Raw genomic sequence first — 15742 nt, 5'->3', positions numbered from 1 at the left:
AAAATCAGGATCCATTCCCAGGACACGTTATCACTACCACCCCCACAAAAAAAAAAAAAATTCTACTTCAAAGGCCTCTCACACTGAGACTTTTCACACCTACACAGTAGGAACTGGCTTCTAACACCTTCCAAAAGACTGCCTATCCTAGGATAATTGACTATATCAGCAGTTATTTTATTTATTACTTGCTTCAAACACACCCAATAGGTTATAGCAATAACTTTGTTCATATGCCATTATAATTTTGGATCACATACTGAATTGGGGGAAAACAAAACACAAAAAGGAAAAAAAAAAAAAAAAAAACACTGCTTTCTCTCCCTCTCTCATCATCATATGCAGCTCAATCTTATAGTAATCTGTCATTGATGACCAAATGTATACGTATTGCTCCAGCTTCATTCTTTCACTCCGCCCACCACGTTCTGCAGTTCCTATCACACCATCACAGGCTTCTATTCTCCAATCCCTTGGTATTTTAAAAAGAAAACACTGGCGCATTCGTGGGAAGCGAGCAGGCCGGAAATGTATTTCCCCCGGTAACCATCTAAGTCCTTTGCCCACCTGCTCACCCTCATACTCAAAGAACAATCAAATAGAAGTGATACCCAAAAGACGGCCCTGTGTTTGGAAGGACAGAACTGTCAACTCTCACTTTGTGACCCCATACCCAGAGCTCCTGCACTTAACATAAAGAAAACTGAAGGCCCTCTGGTATGCCCAATCAGGTCAGTCCTTTGTAATGCCAGAACTATAAGAAACAAGACTGCAACAATTGCTGACCTTATTGAATCTGCAGATCTAGCCTGTATTACAGAGACCTGGCTAGATGAAAATGCAGCACCTATATTGGAGGCTGCAGTACCAACAAACTACTCTGTCATCCACAACCCAAGACTGGACCGCAGGGGTGGCGGGGTGGCTATCTGCTTCAAAAAAGAACTTAAACTTAGGGTCCACCCTATTGAAACTACTCGCTCATTCGAGTGCATTGCTGCCCGGAGTTCGACAGGATTAGGTTTCAGAGTACTTCTCATTTACCGGCCACCTGGAGATGGAAAGATATTTCTACAAGAAATTGCAGACACTGTTGCTGGCCTGGTTCTGGAACATCAAAGATGGCTCATCCTCGGGGATTTCAATGCATGGGTGGATGATGAGCTCTCACGCCTTGGCCAAGACCTCCTGGGCACAATGAATGGTCTGGGCTTCACACAGGTCGTTCCCTCTGCCACACATAAAAGTGGTCACACTCTCGACCTTGTCTTTCAGATTGGATTAGAAGTCACTGACCTAAAAATAAACCCAGTCATCTGGTCAGACCACTACTCCCTCTGGTTCTCAGTTGCAACCCCTCAAATAAGATCTCTGCCCGTGGAGTTGACCAGGTATCGTCCAAGGAGGGGTATGACTCCCCAGGCTCTTGCAGCAAATCTGGATCTCTCTGCTATACTGGGTGCCTGTGAAGATCCCTGTTCCCTAGTCCGTTATTATAATAGGGATGTTATGGCTGCAATTGATGTTATCGCCCCTGTGCGTTTAAGACCTCGTAAACCACAACGTCAAGCTCCATGGTTCGACAACAGTGTTAGTGAGCTCAAGAAAAGGGGGCGTAGACTGGAAAGACGACGGAGGAAGACTAACCTAGTGGATGACAAAATAAAACTAATAAAGCATAACGAAGAATATCAATCGACAATCACTCGTAAGAAGGCACAGTTCCTGTCAAATGAGATCACAGCAGCAAACAATAGGCCAGCTCAGCTTTTCCGCACAGTGGAGATGCTTTGCAAGCCAGCATGCCTGCAGACTGATGAGACCCTCTCCCAGGCAAGATGCAACGAGTTTGCAAACTTCTTTGCAGATAAAATATCCACCATCCGGGCTGGAATCTCCACAGTGCCATCAAAGGAGTGCCAAACTACAAAGCCTGCCAATATAAGCTACCTGCTTTCATGGACCAGCTTTGACCCAGTGGATGTAAAGGACACTGCTGAAATTGCTCGAATTTTGCGTCCCACCACCTGTGATCTGGACCCAGCCTCAACCAAGCTTCTAATAGGTTGTATGGATATAATTGGTCCTGTCTTTACAAAAATTGTTCAATGTTCTTTGCAGACAGGCATTTTTCCTGGACCCCTAAAGGAAGCAATTGTTAGACCGCTTCTTAAAAAACCTAATTTAGATCCCGACTGCATGACCAACTACAGACCGGTATCGAACCTTCCTTTCCTAGGAAAGGTTATTGAGAAAGTCGTTGCAAATCAACTGGAAACCCGCCTGACAACCCATGATATTTATGATCCATTTCAATCAGGATTCAGGAGAAGACATAGCACTGAAACAGCCCTGGTGTGTGTTAAATGATCTTCTGATGGCAAAAGACAGAGGTGACTGTTCAATATTAATCCTTCTGGATCTCTCGGCAGCATTTGATACCGTGGACCATGGGCTTCTGATTGAGCGACTGATACATTTCTGTGGTCTGGATGGCACAGTCCTAAGCTGGTTCAAATCATTTCTCACAGGCAGGTCACAGAGAGTATCATCTGGATTATACTCATCACCACCAGTGCCATTGCCATGTGGTGTCCCACAAGGTTCTATACTATCCCCCATGCTTTTTGCAGTATACATGCTCCCATTGGGCGAAATAATCAGGCGCCATGGCCTGGTCTACCACTGCTATGCAGATGATACACAACTGTACTTGTCCTTTGCTCCGGGCACTGATAACCCAATAGCAACCCTAAATGGCTGTCTAGCTGAACTACAGGAGTGGATGAGCGCCAGTTGGCTGCGACTGAACCCGGATAAAACAGAGGTCCTTTTGATACGACCGCAACATCAAAGGACAAGACTGCAGCATAGCCAACCAACTGGACTTACACTGGGGGATTCAGAATTACAGACCAGTGATCGTGTGCGGAATCTTGGCGTTGTCCTGGATGGTGGCTTGACACTTAAACATCAGATATCAGCCACAATCAAATCCTCATTCTTTCACCTGAGGAACATAGCCAGAATCAAGCACTTAATTCCCTCAGATGACATGCCAAAAGTCATACATGCATTTGTATCATCTCGTTTAGACTACTGTAATGCCCTCTACCTTGGTCTACCAGCAAAAGAATTGCAACGCTTACAGCTGGTGCAAAACACAGCTGCCAGGCTATTAACCAACCAGCCCCGTTCTAGCCACATAACACCCATCCTCTACTCCCTTCACTGGCTGCCTGTAAGATGGCGAATCATCTTCAAGATTGGCTTACTGAGTTTCAAAGCATTACATGACCAAGGCCCAAGGTACCTGAAACAGCTTCTGACCCCATACTGCCCCACTCGATTACTGCGATCTGTAGATGAAGGACTTTTAGCAGTACCTAGAATCTACCGTAATTCATCTGGGGGTCGAGCTTTTAGTCATGCGGCTCCGACTCTATGGAACTCACTTCCCCGCACAGTGCGAGAGGCCCCAACTATAGAATCCTTCAAAAGTAGACTCAAGACTTTTCTGTTTACTAAAGCATTTCCATAGTGTCCCTTTTAGTATCTTCATGCTTCTGTATTTTATGAAAATGTACTTCATTATTTTCTGTACTATATTATGCAATGTATCTGTTAAGCGCCTTGAGTCCTATTGGAGAAAGAGCGCTATATAAATAAAATTATTATTATTATTATTATATGACTCCATGTACTCTACTTCACCATATGAAGAACAAATAGAGGGTTTCAGCTCAGAAGATATAGCGGAGTTAATTGGAGCAATGAAAGCTATTCTGTCTCTAGAGGATTCAGCTGAGGCATTAATTAAGACTAAAGCACCTGTGTTTAAATGTCCCAAAACAGTTAGGGTTGAGTTTCCAGGGTCAGAGGAACTGACGGAAATTATGGAGGAACCGTGGGCTACGCCCAATAGGAAATATAGAATTCCAAAAAAGTGGGATTCTTACTACCCTTTTCCAACTGGGGACTGTTTAAAAAGAGAAGTGCCTCCTAAGGTAGATACGCACGTCATTCGACTAGTGCAAAAATCTATTTTACCTTTGCCATCTACCTCATTAAATTATGTCACAGACAGAAGAGTTGATGGTTTTTTGAAAAACATATTTTCTCTGTCAGGGGCAGTCATAAGGCCTGCTATGGCCTCAGCCTGGATGGCAAAAGCGGTAGTTGAATGGGCTGAAGAACTGGAAAATGGGCTCTCAGCACCTACTAGGGAGCAGGAGTCCCATATAGCCCATATGAAACAGGCTGCGCTATTTCTAGAAGAAGCAGCAATGGATATGGGTATGATTGCTTCTAAAGCATCAGCCTTAACGGTAGCTGCTCGCAGAGCAATTTGGCTACGTACATGGAAAGCTGATTCAGAATCCAAAAATGTTCTGGAAGCTTTGCCTTTTGTTGGGAACATTCTTTTTGGTAAGGAACTGACAGATATTCTGGAGTTAGAAGCTGAATCCAAGAAGGTCAGGTTTCCTGCCAATTATAATCCTAAACCTAAGGGCTCGGGATTTCGTCCATTTCGGTGGCAAGGTAAAACAAAAGGTAAAAATGAATCAAAGCAAACCCAGTTCAATAAGTCTGGTAAAGCAAAGAAGCATTGGGCCACTAGAGGGCCAGCTTCCAAACCAGAACAGAAACCATCAGCCTGATGATTCGGGCCTCTACCTGGGGGATTCCAAGGTAGGGGGCTGTCTTCTTCAGTTTGCACACATATGGCAGCAGTCGACAACAGACGCTTGGGTGCAAGAAGTGGTATCTCTGGGTTATGTTTTCCCTTTCAAGAAGCAGCCTCCTCGAAGGTTTTTTTACACCAGCCCATCTCATATAGAGTCGAAGGCCAGAGCAGTTCAGAAATTGCTTCAGTCCGGGGTAATTATTCCAGTACCCCCGGCACAACGGGAGCAGGGCTTTTACTCCAACCTATTTTTGGTCCAGAAGCCAAATGGGTCATTTCGGCCCTTCCTCAATCTCAAAATGTTAAACAAATACATTTGGGTCACAAGGTTCCACATGGAGACGTTACGCTACATAGTTTTGGCCATGGACCCAGGAGATTACATGGTATCTCTGGATATACAGGATGCTTACCTGCATGTGCCTATAGCATTGTCCCATCAGTGTTACCTCAGTTTCGCTATCCTCCAGCAACACTTTCAATTCCAGGCATTACCCTTTGGGTTAGCCACAGCCCCAGAGTATTTACCAAGATCATGGTGGTTATGGCAGCTTATCTCCACAAGCAGGGGATAAGAATTTTTCCATACCTCGACGATCTTTTAATCCTGGCACAATCCCAGGTATTGCTCTTGAGCCATCTCCAACAGACAATAACTTGTCTACAGAAACATGGATGGCTCATAAATTGGGCAAAGTCGTCTCTGATTCCGTCACAGTGGATGATTCACTTAGGGGCTATATTGGATTCAAGTCTGCAGAAAATATTTTTACCTGTGGAAAAGATATCCAAGGTACAGTTAATGATTCAGGAATTGTTGCACAGTCAAACAATATCTGTTCACACGGCAATGCGAGTGATGGGGTTGATGGTGTCAACTTTCGACATGGTGGAATATGCACAATTCCACTCAAGACCGTTGCAACATCTGATTCTGACCAGATGGAATGGAGTACATCAGACAATAAAGAAACAAATGATGGTACTTCCAGTAAAGGTAAAAAATTAATTAGCCTGGTGGCTACAGACATCCCATCTAGACAAGGGGATACCCTTTTGGATATCAGATTGAGAGATCCTGACAACGTATGCCAGTCTTCAGGGCTGGGGAGCAGTGTCCGGAAAAATATGGTTCCAGGGACAATGGACCATAGAAGAAAGTTGCCTGCCAATAAACCTGTTAGAAATTCGGGCCATATACATGGCACTGATTCAGGCAAAGGACATTCTCCAAGGAAAACCAGTGCAGATCCGCTCGGACAATGCAACGGCAGTAGCGTACCTCAACCATCAGGGAGGAACTCGCAGCAAAAAAGCAATGAAGGAAGTAAGTCACATACTAAAGTGGGCAGAACTCCATCTTCCAGCATTGTCCGCAGTGTTTGTTCCAGGAGTCCTAAACTGGGAAGCAGACTTTCTCTGTCGACACACCATTCGAGTAACCGAATGGGCTCTACACCCGGAAGTATTTCAGACTCTAGTAGACAAGTGGGGGTTGCCAGAGAGAGATCTCATGACGTACCATCTGAACAACAAAGTTCCGGCATAAGGGTCAAGAGCAAAAGACCCCGGAGCGATCCTTGTGGACGCACTGTCAGTGAAATGAGAATTTCATCTGGCATATCTGTTTCCTCCAATCTCCCTGATACCCAGGGTGGTGTTGAAAATAAAGTAAGCAAAGGGGGGCCGCGATTCTAATAGCTCCGGCTTGGCCCAGAAGGCATTGTTACATAGATCTGCAGAGGATGTCGATGGATGCTCTAATGCTGCTCCGTCAACGTCCAGATCTACTAATGCAGGGTCCTTGTTATCACAGGCATCTGGATCGGCTGTCTTTGATGGCGTGGCTGTTGAAACCTCTATCCTGAAGTTAAGAGGTTTTTCACAACAGGTAATTCAAACAATGCTCAGAGCAAGGAAACCCTCCTCTGCTCGCATTTATCACCGAATATGGCAAGCCTCTATTCATTGGTGTAGTGAAAGAAATATGGATCCAAAATCTTTCAGAGTATCCAGAATCTTAGATTTCCTTCAGGCATGAATTGATAAGGGTTTGAAGGTGGCTTCCTTGAGAGTTCAAGTTTCAGCATTGACTGTATGGTTTCAAAAGAAAATTGCTACTTTACTAGATGTGCATACTTTTTTCCAGGGAATGCTGCGCATTCAACCACCTTTTGTTCCTCCTGCAGTACCTTGGGATTTAAGTCTGGTCCTCAAAGCCCTTCAAGGCGCTACGTTTAAACCACTTAAGAAAGTGGATCTTAAATGGTTGACAGCTAGAGTACTCTTTCTACTGACTATGACATCAGCTAGAAGAGTGTCAGATTTTGGAGCGCTGTCATGTAAATCCCCTTTTCTGATTTTTTTTTATCCAGATAAAGCAGTTCTCAGAACCTTAATGAAGAAATTGTAGTCCCGGCTTTTCAGATATCGGGACTTTCTGCGGGAGAAGCGTTGCTGGACGTAGTCCGTGCATTAAGAATCTACGTGGAACGTACCAGTGCCATCAGAAAGACAGATTCTCTCTTTATTCTCTACGGATTTCACAAGAAAGGATGGCCTGCTACTAAACAGACGCTAGCAAGATGGCTTTGAATGACGATTTCAGAAGCATACTCTCGAGCTGATCTCCCTTGTACGGCTAATGTCTCTGCTCTCTCTACACGTAAGGTAGGTCCTTCATGGACAGCACAACATGGTGATTCAGCAGAACAGATATGTAAGGCAGACACATGGTCTTCCATTAACACTTTCATTAGACACTTGGGCAGATGTATTAACATGGAGAAGGCATAAGGAAGTGATAAACCAGTGATATATGCAAGGTGATATGGGCAGCAGCCAATCAGTTCCTAACTGTTAATTTACATATTGCAGCTGATTGGCTGGTGCCTTTATCACCTTGCACATATCACTGGTTTATCACTTCCTTATGCCTTCTCCAGGTTAATACATCTGCCCCATTATGCCTTGGATACCTTTGCCTCTCATGACGCTGAATTCGGGTGAAAGGTTCTCCTGTCTAATCAGGAGCGTCCCCACCACTAAAAATTGCTTTGGGAAGTCCCAATGTTATCCTGTGGATAACCTGTGGACCCTGCCGGAGAAATATAAGTTATGGTAAGAACTTACCGTTGATAACGGTATTTCTCCTATGTCCACAGGTTTCCACAGGGATCCCACCCTGACACACCTGATTTGAGACTCTTTATACTCACTAACCTCTTCCCTCTTACATGAAAGGGTGTGCATGTGTGTTCTTCTCGCCTGAATAGGGTTCTACATAATGCTCCTGCCTAAATGCTTTGGAAACAACTGATTTGAGTCGGTGAGTGGGATTATATGGACGAGCCCGTTGCATCCTGGGAGGCCAGAAAGCTTGTGATCGTTTGGTGCCAATCCGCTGTCTCTCCATCATATCCCAATGTTATCCTGTGGAAACTGTGGACATAGGAGAAATGCCGTTATCAACGGTAAGTACTTACCATAACGTATATATAAACCTGAGACATCCACTAAACCTGCACCTGCCGCTGTATTTATGAGTGTTGCCGTTTCTCCTGCCACCGCATGGAGTCCCATGAGAACTTCGCCTTGGGCGCATATTGCCAACAATTCCAGAGGTGAGCTTGGAGCTGCAGCCGGGCACTTCCGTCATCGGGAACTCTACCAGGCACTCTGGGAATGGTCCCGCCGAGGTCGGCGCACAGAGTTTTCTTCAATCTGCCGTTACATCCAGAGACGGCTGGGCAGTGTAGCGCTATTACACGCCATACGACAGAGGAGATTTGATCTTGCAGGAGAATTCAACAGGACGGATGCAAACTCGGGTTAATTTAAAAATTAAAAACTGGTATTGTGGAATCAGTTCCTAAATGAGGAGTTTAGGAGCCATAGGATTGGCAGATAACTGCTTACAACAATGACCTGAAGGGGATATGAATGTATAAGTAAATACAGGTTGAGTATCCCTTATCCAAAATGCTTGGGACCAGAGGTATTTTGGATATCGGATTTTTCCGTATTTTGGAATAATTGCATACCATAATGAGATATCATGGTGATGGGACCTAACTCTAAGCACAGAATGCATTTATGTGTCATATACACCTTATACACACAGCCTGAAGGTCATTTTAGCCAATATTTTTTGTAACTTTGTGCATTGAACAATGTGTGTGTACATTCACACAATTCATTTATGTTTCATATACACCTTATACACACAGCCTGAAGGTCATTAAATACAATATTTTTAATAACTTTGTGTGTTAAACAAAGTTTGTGTACATTGAGCCATCAAAAAACAAAGGTTTCACTATCTTACTCTCATGCAAAAAAGTCCGTATTTCGGAATATTTGGATATGGGATACTCAACCTGTATTACAGTTGAAAAATATCTGCAATATTTCTGGTGGAAAAATCTCTCTGGCGTGATGTCAGTATTTATATTGTAATTCTTGAATTTGTGAGTTATTTTATAATTGCCAAAAAATACATGCTGTTTAATTGATTAGATGATCAATTCATATGCAATTAGACATGCGCATACATATTAAGACATGAATACAGTGGTGTATTTGTCTCGTCATCTAATTGTATATCTTCTCCCCAGGGATGTAACAAGCTGTGTGCATGTGTTGCAGCTGCGAACCCCTGACCCCCACCCTCCCCTTGAGAATCCTGAGGATGATCCATTGTGTGAGTCTTTAGTTGTATAAAGAACTCCAGTATATGTGCATTGCACACAGTTGACAATGATTGTCTCTATTTAGGGGAGAGGGGGTAATGATTTATAAATCAGTTGGAAAACACGAATAAGAGTTACCTGTTTTTGCTTCAGAAGATAGGCATCAATATATCCAGTGATGTCATTTTCATCAAACTCACGTCTTCGCATTTTGATATACTCTAAAACAAAATCAAGTTGCTCTTGGGTGTTCTTCACTATTTTCTTATGTAGGCCAAGAAAAGATCCGATAAGAGGGTAGTAATTATACACCTGTTGAAACAAATAACTTTTTGTTTAGATTCAGTCGCAGATGTCCGAAGGTTTCTATACTGGGCATGTGCCGGAGGGGGAGTGCGCAAGTGCCGCAATGCTGCTGCGGCTCTGGACACAGCATAAGCAGGGCGGGTGCAAGTTCTCTCGACACCATAGGCAAAACTGCAGTCTACTGCCCCCAACCACCACCAATGCCCACTTCCCAGCCCTTCACATGAAAGTGTTATTTATACGTTCCACAGCCACCACTTACATTAAGTACAACAAGGTGATAGGCAGAGTCATTGGCGCCCCCTCAGATTCCGGCACCCTAGGCAGCTACCTAAAGCTGCGTAATGGTAGAGCTGGCCCTGAGCATGGGGCAAGCCGCAGTTCAATTGACAAGCTTTTGGGTTCTGGAAGAGAACTCGTTTCAGAAAATGGAAACATGTCACCATTGGCATATCTATAATGGGTGCAGTGTGTGCGAGACCCTCCCCGCACACACTGCACCCATTTGTTTAATACTTACCTCTCTGGAGTTCCCCGTCGGTGCCATCCCTTCTCAGCAGCGTAATAGAGCTTGAACACTAGGGGGAACAAACTCTATTGCGCTTGCTGAAAAGAAACTCCGGAAAGATGGCACTGCTGCCATTTTTTCGGAGTTTCGCGCATGCGCATTAGCAAAATCTTTGGAAAAATGGGAACCGTGCCGTGTTCCCGGAGGTTTGCGCATGCGCAATAGAGTCTGTTCTCAGACTCTATTGCGCTGCGGAGAGTGATGGCACCGCCGGGGGACCCAGGAGAGGTAAGTATTAAAATACCTGTACATCAGTCAGAGAGGAGGGGGCCCCTGAAGCAGAAGGCTGCACACGGGCCTCCTTCTCTCTTAAAACGCCCCTGCATGTCACCTCTGTATTTGGGGCGCGCCGAAACCAACAGCTTCACTGACCTTGACATATGGACATTCTGAGCAACTTTAGGTTTGCGCAGATATCCGATGGCCCACGCCACGGTGATCCAATGCTGCATCGGAGATCTGAGAAGCTGGCATTGGGTGTCTTTTTACCAAAATACGCCTTCTGCTGCATATACACAACTTCTCAGATCTGCTGCTGATGCTTTACAGCTGGATTATACATGTAATTCAGACAGGGCTCTAGAAAAACTAGTTTATAGATGGCATAACTATTGAGAACAACACTGACATACATACAGGGGCGGATCCAGGGGCTGGCTGGGCAGGGGGGCAGGGTGCCATCTGCCCCCTGGGCCAGTGCAATTTAAGTGTTCCAGGGCCGCCTGTCTCCGGAGACAGGCAGAGGATGCTCCTGCAGCTAGGCCAATTGCCTGAGTCTGCCCCAGGGACGTGCAGGCAGGGGAGGCAGTGCCTCCCCTGTCATAATGATTAAAATAATAAAAATAAGATATTGTGATAAATTTCTTATTTTATTATCTTAATATTTTTCCCCTGTGGAAATATTAGGGTGGGAGGCAGCGGGAGAAGTGCCTCCCGCACCCAACATTAAAGTCCGGGCAGCGAGGGGCGGGCAGGGGGCGGGGCGCAGCAATGGGCTGTGAAAGCCCATTGAAAAACAATGGGGAAGCGGCACCACTACAGGTGCATGCCCCTGTCAGTCCCCCAGATGTGATTGGCCCAACGGATCCACTGCTGGATCCGCTGTCCAATCAGTAGCGAGCCACCTCCCGGCTGCAGCAGGCACCGTGGGCTGTGTGGGCGCCCACTGCAGCCTGCGCCGCTGACTGACACCAGAGGTCATAATTGACCCCTGGTGTCTGAGCGGCGCTACTATGGGAGAGACGTCATGAGTCATGACGTCTCTCCCATAGTACAGCAGAGAGGAGCTGGCAGACGGAGGCAGCGCTGCAGGAGCGGTAAGTATGTGTGTGTGTGTATTTTTTTTTATGTGTGTTTGGGGCACTGGCACAGCTACAGGGGGCACAACTACTGTCAAGGGGCACAGCTACAGGGGCACAAGTACAAGGGGCACAGCTACAGGCGGCACAGCACCTGGGGGCACAGCTACAGGGGGCACAGCAACTGGGGGCACAACTACAAGGGGCACAGCACCTGGGGGCACAGCAACAGGGGGCACAACTACAAGGGGCACAGTAACTGTGGGTACAACTACAAGGGGCCCAGCGACAGGGGGCACAACTACTGGGGGCACAGCTACAGGGGGCACAGCAACTGGGGACACAGCTACAAGGGGCACAGCGACTGGGGGCACAGCTACAAGGGGCACAATTACAGGGGTCACAACTACTGGGGGCACAATTACAGGGGGCACATCTACAGGGGGAACAGCAACTGGGGGCACAACTGCAAGGGGCACAGCTACAGGGGGCACAGCAACTGGGGGCACAACTACAAGGGGCACAGCAACTGTGGGCACAACTACAAGGGGCACAGCAACTGGGGGCACAGCGACTGGGGCACAACTATCAGGGGCACAGCACCTGGGGGCACAGCTACAAGGTGCACAGCCGCAAGGGGCAAAGCCACAAGGGGCACAGCTACTGGGGGCAAAGCTACAGGGGGCACAGCTACTGGGGTCACAACTACTGGGGGCACAGCTACAGTGGTCACGCGACTGGGGGCACAACTACAGGGGTCACAACTACTCTGGGCCTGCTATAGGGTGCACAGCAACTGGGGGCAAAATTACAGGGGTCACAACTACTGGGGGCACAGTGTCAAAGTCGGAAAAATATCATGCTACACGTTGCCATATATTCACCTCATGCGCTTGCCCGCTGCACGTGCACATTCTCTCCCGTGCGTGCGGATACTCGCAGCTGCGTGATGGCGCCTCCTCGGCCATGCGCTCGAGCGCGTGGTATGTGCATTTACGGTAGAGTTTGTGTGCGTCTAGCAGGCGACTCAAACGTTAAATAATAAAACCAAATAGTATGTTTTATAGATAATGTTCCCCTTAATAATGACTGTAAGTTTGTTTAATGTAACTGGTCGCTGGACAGAGAAATTCCTCTTTGCATGGTACGAAGGGTCAGACAGGGTTTGAGCAGTTGTGTTTGGTACCTAACTAAAGAACATTTTATTAGAAACAATCCGGTGCTGGTTAGGTAAAGATTAATCGCTCCTGCGTATAGTTATGTCTATTAGTAGTTTCTGGACATTTACTATATTTGCGGTTCATTATCCATGCGGCGGGAATTCTCAGATTCCCTCCCACCTGAGCAGTTTGATATAGTCACAGCCCACCTGTTCAAGCTAACCTATGACCTTTTGTTATGATGCGAGGAGACATTCCTGTGTCCAATGAACAATGAGATTGTAGGTCCCTTTGTAGTATACTGTACGCAGTGTATATAAGGACAGCCAGCCTGGCCAGCTCAGTCTTCTCTCCACAAACGGTTTTCATCTTGACTAACTCGGAGCTGGTACCAGAGCTGCGCAGCGATCATTCCCCAGTGTGTGTAAGTTATTCTCTGTGACCATTCTAAATCTCTGTTTGTATTTGCCATATTCTCTCTCTCTGTTATTGTATAAGATTGTGACGATATTGTATATTTATGTGTAGTTAGCCTGCTTAGATATTGATGTTAGCCTGTAGTGTATGAACTGTTAACTGTTTTAACTTTTACATAGCTAGATATTGTTAGTAAAGGTGTTGGAACCTTAGCAAGATATTGTGTGTTTATTACATTGCTGAGAGTATTCAGAGTGTCTCAATCGCTCAAGAGGCTTTCATACAATAGAGGTTAATTAGCATTGCATTGTGCTCACATTACAAAACCAAGGTTTACAGTACAAACTCAATCTTTCACTGTGTTGCATACAAGGTTTACTGAGTGTCATCCCGTGAGTGTCTGCGCCGCTCGTGTTCTCCTCGTGGTCACGAGCGTACGCTACGCTAGTCGGCCGCCTATAGCGTGCTCGACACCACGCGTTAAGTTGTGAGCGAGCGTGTCGCATGTGCGTCTCGACCACGGCTAAGCGTCTGCTACGCTAAGTGCGTACCCTTACAGTACCCCATACGCCAATCGCGTACTGAGTCTCTTACCCATTTTATAGTGAATGTAATAAGATAGTTAGCTTTATCAATTGGCGGCTCGTCCGTCCTCCACATATCCGCACCAGCGAACACAGACTTTATCTGTCAGCACGGGCGGGAAGGCAGTATCCCTTCGTATCGGGATACAGTAGTGCTGGCTAGATAAGCGTCTGTTTCGCTACGCTGTAGGAGTGCTGGTGGAATCCGGAACCGGAAGGTAAGAACAGTACGCTATTGTCTTTTAAAACTGTTTATTTCTGTTTTGCGTACGCACACACGCACGCACACACCTGTATTTCTTTTCATTTGTGTATTTTCACACCTCACTTTCCTGTTTGCCATTTCACAATTGATAACGTGCTGAGAAAGATTTGTTGCTATTGGTAGTTAAAAGTAATATTAATACGTTAAGGAATAATTTGTAAAACACGCGCACGGCTTGCCTAAGATACAAGGAAGTTCGGTGTGGTGTTCAGTAGATGATTACAGTTAAAGATCATCTACATTGATATAAACGTGTTAATTGTATTTCTGTGGATATACCTGGCTTGCGTACATGTGTCTCTAACAAAGGGCGGGACTAGCGTACACGACGCAAGGGCCGACGCACGGAGCGTATATTACGCAACGGAGCGTCTGGGTACGCCCACATAATACAAATAACACGATAGTATTGTTTTAGTTAGGCGATAAGGAGGCAACGCGATAATAGCGCAAACCAATCTCAGTGTCCAAAATTTTAAGCTAATAGATCCTTCTCTAGTTGCAACTCCTCGGGATTAGCCTGCGATACTGAATGAAAGGGATTTCTGCGCAGAAACGAAAGTAAAGAGTATATGAGGTGAAAGAGTGTGTATACATATATATAAGTTTCTAAAATTTTGGGGTTGAACCACAGGAAATCATCGAGTTCTCATGAGGTACATACGTGTAAGTGACGGCACGGTGGCTTGGGAGGCATCCCTTGTTAAACATTTAAAAAAAGAGCATTAGAGTATAGCAGACCAGGAGGTCTACTGTAGCACAGACCAGGAGGTCCAGACAGACCAGGAGGTCTAGGTACAGCAGACTAAGAAGTCCGCTATAGATAAAGAGTAAAGGAGCACAACACCAGAAAGGGTTGGTGCGGTACCCATATAGGCCATTAAGCTCTGGCTGAAGGAATTCGCAGCCACAATTTTCGATTCCACTGGTCGCTCCGCACATAAGATTAGTTGCTTATGTGCAGAACGATTGTACCGCACGTAATTGTGTGCATTAGTTAGTAACTTGACCCAGTACCATTTGCGTACGCTAGAGGGGTCATAAACGCTATTTGTACATTCTAACGTGATTTGTGTAATTTTTTTTTATTTTAAGGGAGGTTCGCTGGTCACTCGGGAATTCTCTAACAACCAATAGTTACTGGGAAGGGTTAAGTGCTCTTCGGATCACACCCACATGTTCCAGTAAATAGAGGTTCAGGTCGCAGGGGCCCTAGGTCGAGTACGCCAGCGCTAGGGCAGTGTGTGGGCGTATTGGTCGACGTGGGCGAGTGAGTTGAGGTCCTCGGTAAACTTCCGCCGCCGGCCTACCCCAGACATCTTGGTTTTTGTAAGGGTTCGCTGAAGACCCTGATTTGAAGGTCAGAGGTAGTGAAAGCAACACCTGCAAAGATGGGGGCCAGTTGTTCAGGTAGGGGGCGATCAACCTCGGTTCGGGTTGACTTAGTAAACCGACCAATCGGGTCGCCAAGGTATGTCATGTGTGAGAAATACGGTTCACACACAGAGGTTTTGTGCGATGAATGGGAAAGAATGACTGTGCATGATGGGGAAAAGTTCCCACGGGTAGGCAGTTTTAGTCCCGAGGTGTTACAAAATCTAAGGAGAAGGATATGTATCATTAAATCTGCAAAGAGATGGATCAAACATTATGATTATTTACAGTTATGGCAACAGGAAGGTGAAATACAAAGAGGATTGGCTCAAGCGGCTTGATCTAACCCTATCAGAAAACTGATAGCCACCGCGCCACCACCACCATACATA

At 45.9% G+C, this 15742-nt stretch overlaps 1 protein-coding gene across 1 annotated transcript in view; it reads right to left on the bottom strand.

Moving 5' to 3' along the window:
* LOC134945329 (cytochrome P450 2K1-like) overlaps nucleotides 1-15742 on the bottom strand; it is a 178053-nt gene that overhangs the window by 60073 nt on the left and 102238 nt on the right. Inside the window, exon 5 of the mRNA XM_063934533.1 lies at nucleotides 9517-9690. Coding sequence (XP_063790603.1) covers nucleotides 9517-9690 — 174 coding nt within the window. The remainder of the gene's footprint in view (nucleotides 1-9516; nucleotides 9691-15742) is intronic.

The sequence above is a fragment of the Pseudophryne corroboree genome, chromosome 7 (genome assembly GCF_028390025.1).
Source record: "Pseudophryne corroboree isolate aPseCor3 chromosome 7, aPseCor3.hap2, whole genome shotgun sequence".
Taxonomy (NCBI): Eukaryota; Metazoa; Chordata; class Amphibia; order Anura; family Myobatrachidae; genus Pseudophryne; species Pseudophryne corroboree.
Note: the sequence above shows the minus strand (reverse complement) of the source record. Positions and strands in the feature narration are given on the sequence as shown.